Below are 1,633 nucleotides of genomic sequence, written 5' to 3' on the forward strand. Positions count from 1 at the left end.
GGGGGCCCCCGGGGGGGGGGGGGGGGTTAGTGGATGGGCAGGGTGCTCACTGGCGAAGAGCGCGTGGGAGTCCTCGCCGTCGGGGGCCACGCGGAAGCTCTCCAGCCCGTAGTCTGTGATCTTCAGCACGAAGCGGCTGTCCACCACGCAGTTGGAGGACTTGAGGTTCCCGTGGGAGACGATCACCCCGTTGTGCAGGAACTGCATCCCCTGGCAGGGCGGAGAGTGGTTGGACCTGGTTGTCCCCCACCTCCATGGGAACGGGGGACCCTCCATGGGAATTGGGTGCCCAGCGGGAACCGGCTCGTTACCTTGACGATGTCATGGGTGAGGGAATAGCGGAACATCCAGTCCAGCGTGATGCTCTCGTTCTCCAAGATGTCCTGGGGACACGACGGTCACGTTGCCGTCCCCCCACCATGGACAGTCCCGGGATGGGGGGACCAGCATCCATCTGCCCGCTGGGGTTGGCTCCCTCCCACCCTGGGCACCGGGCAGAGCAGCTCTGGGCAGCCCCGACGCTGGGTGATGGGCACCGTCCAGCTCTGACGCTGGGTGATGGGCACCGTGCAGCCCTGATACTGGGTGATGGGCACTGGAGGGAGAGGCTCCAGCCCCGGATGGCTGCCGGGGAGCCGGGACCCCGCCGGTACCTGGAGGCTCCCGCGCGGGCAGTACTCGGTCAGGATGCAGATGTTCGGGGGGTCGGTGCAGGCGCCGATGAAGCGGGTCAGATGCTCGTTTTGGACATCCCGCATCTAAGGTGGAGCAGGGTGTGGGACCAGGCTCATGGCACGTCCCACCCCACCCAGGGGACGCCGGGCCGGGCACCCCCATCCCACCGCGCGGCACCGAGCCGGGGTCCACCTACGTGCTTCAGCTCGAACAAGACCTTGCGCGTCAGCTCGATGCGCTTGCGGTTGAGGTGCTTCACGGCCACGAGGTTGCCCTGGGGAGACACGGGGTGATGGGTGCCCAGCGGGGCGATGGGTGCCCAGCGGGGTGGTGGGTGCCCCTCCCCACTCCCGCACCCCCATACCTTGTAATATGCCGTCTTGGCGTAGACCTGGAACTGCCCCTCTGCCGTCATCAACGAGCCGTAGTTGGAGCCCCTCTGCGGGAAGGGACGGGGGGTGAGCCCGGTCCCCGGTCCCCATCCCTGGGGCAGGGCTGGGGACGGGATGGGTGCTCACCAGGGAGAGGGTGAGCTTGCTGCCGGCGCTCCGGAGGTGTTTCTCCAGGCTGCTCATCTGCACGTCCTCCCAGCGGATACGCCACAGCTCGGCCGCCAGCTCCTTCTCCAGCTGCAGCTTCCTGCTGCGCCGGGAGGGCAGGGCGAGACCCCCGCATGTCCGTCACCCCCCGGCCTCGCCACCTCCGGGGACAGCGGCGCAGCCTCGGGGTCACCCTCCCCGACCCCAGCACCCCTACCTGTAGATGAAGAAGGAGGTGACGGTGATGGCCAGGAGGATCAGGCTGACCAGGAGGAACAGGACCTCCAGGGTGGACAGGCTGGCTGCACAGCGAGAGGAGGGCGGTGAGGGGCTCGCGGGTGCCCGGGGCGGGGGGTCTCGTGTCGTGTCGCCCCCCCCCCCCCCACCACCCCCCTTGCGGGCCCCGGGGGCGCCGTTTC

The 1,633-nt window shown here is 69.0% G+C and overlaps 1 protein-coding gene across 1 annotated transcript in view; it reads right to left on the minus strand.

Annotated features, from left to right (window-relative positions):
* NPR1 (natriuretic peptide receptor 1) overlaps positions 1 to 1,633 on the minus strand; it is an 18,829-nt gene that overhangs the window by 15,106 nt on the left and 2,090 nt on the right. The window contains 7 exon segments of the mRNA XM_009272596.1: positions 32 to 210; positions 312 to 383; positions 654 to 758; positions 872 to 949; positions 1,040 to 1,114; positions 1,194 to 1,314; positions 1,432 to 1,516. Coding sequence (XP_009270871.1) covers positions 32 to 210; positions 312 to 383; positions 654 to 758; positions 872 to 949; positions 1,040 to 1,114; positions 1,194 to 1,314; positions 1,432 to 1,516 — 715 coding nt within the window.

Source organism: Aptenodytes forsteri, unplaced genomic scaffold (genome assembly GCF_000699145.1).
Source record: "Aptenodytes forsteri isolate BGI_AS27 unplaced genomic scaffold, ASM69914v1 Scaffold110, whole genome shotgun sequence".
NCBI lineage: Eukaryota > Metazoa > Chordata > Aves > Sphenisciformes > Spheniscidae > Aptenodytes > Aptenodytes forsteri.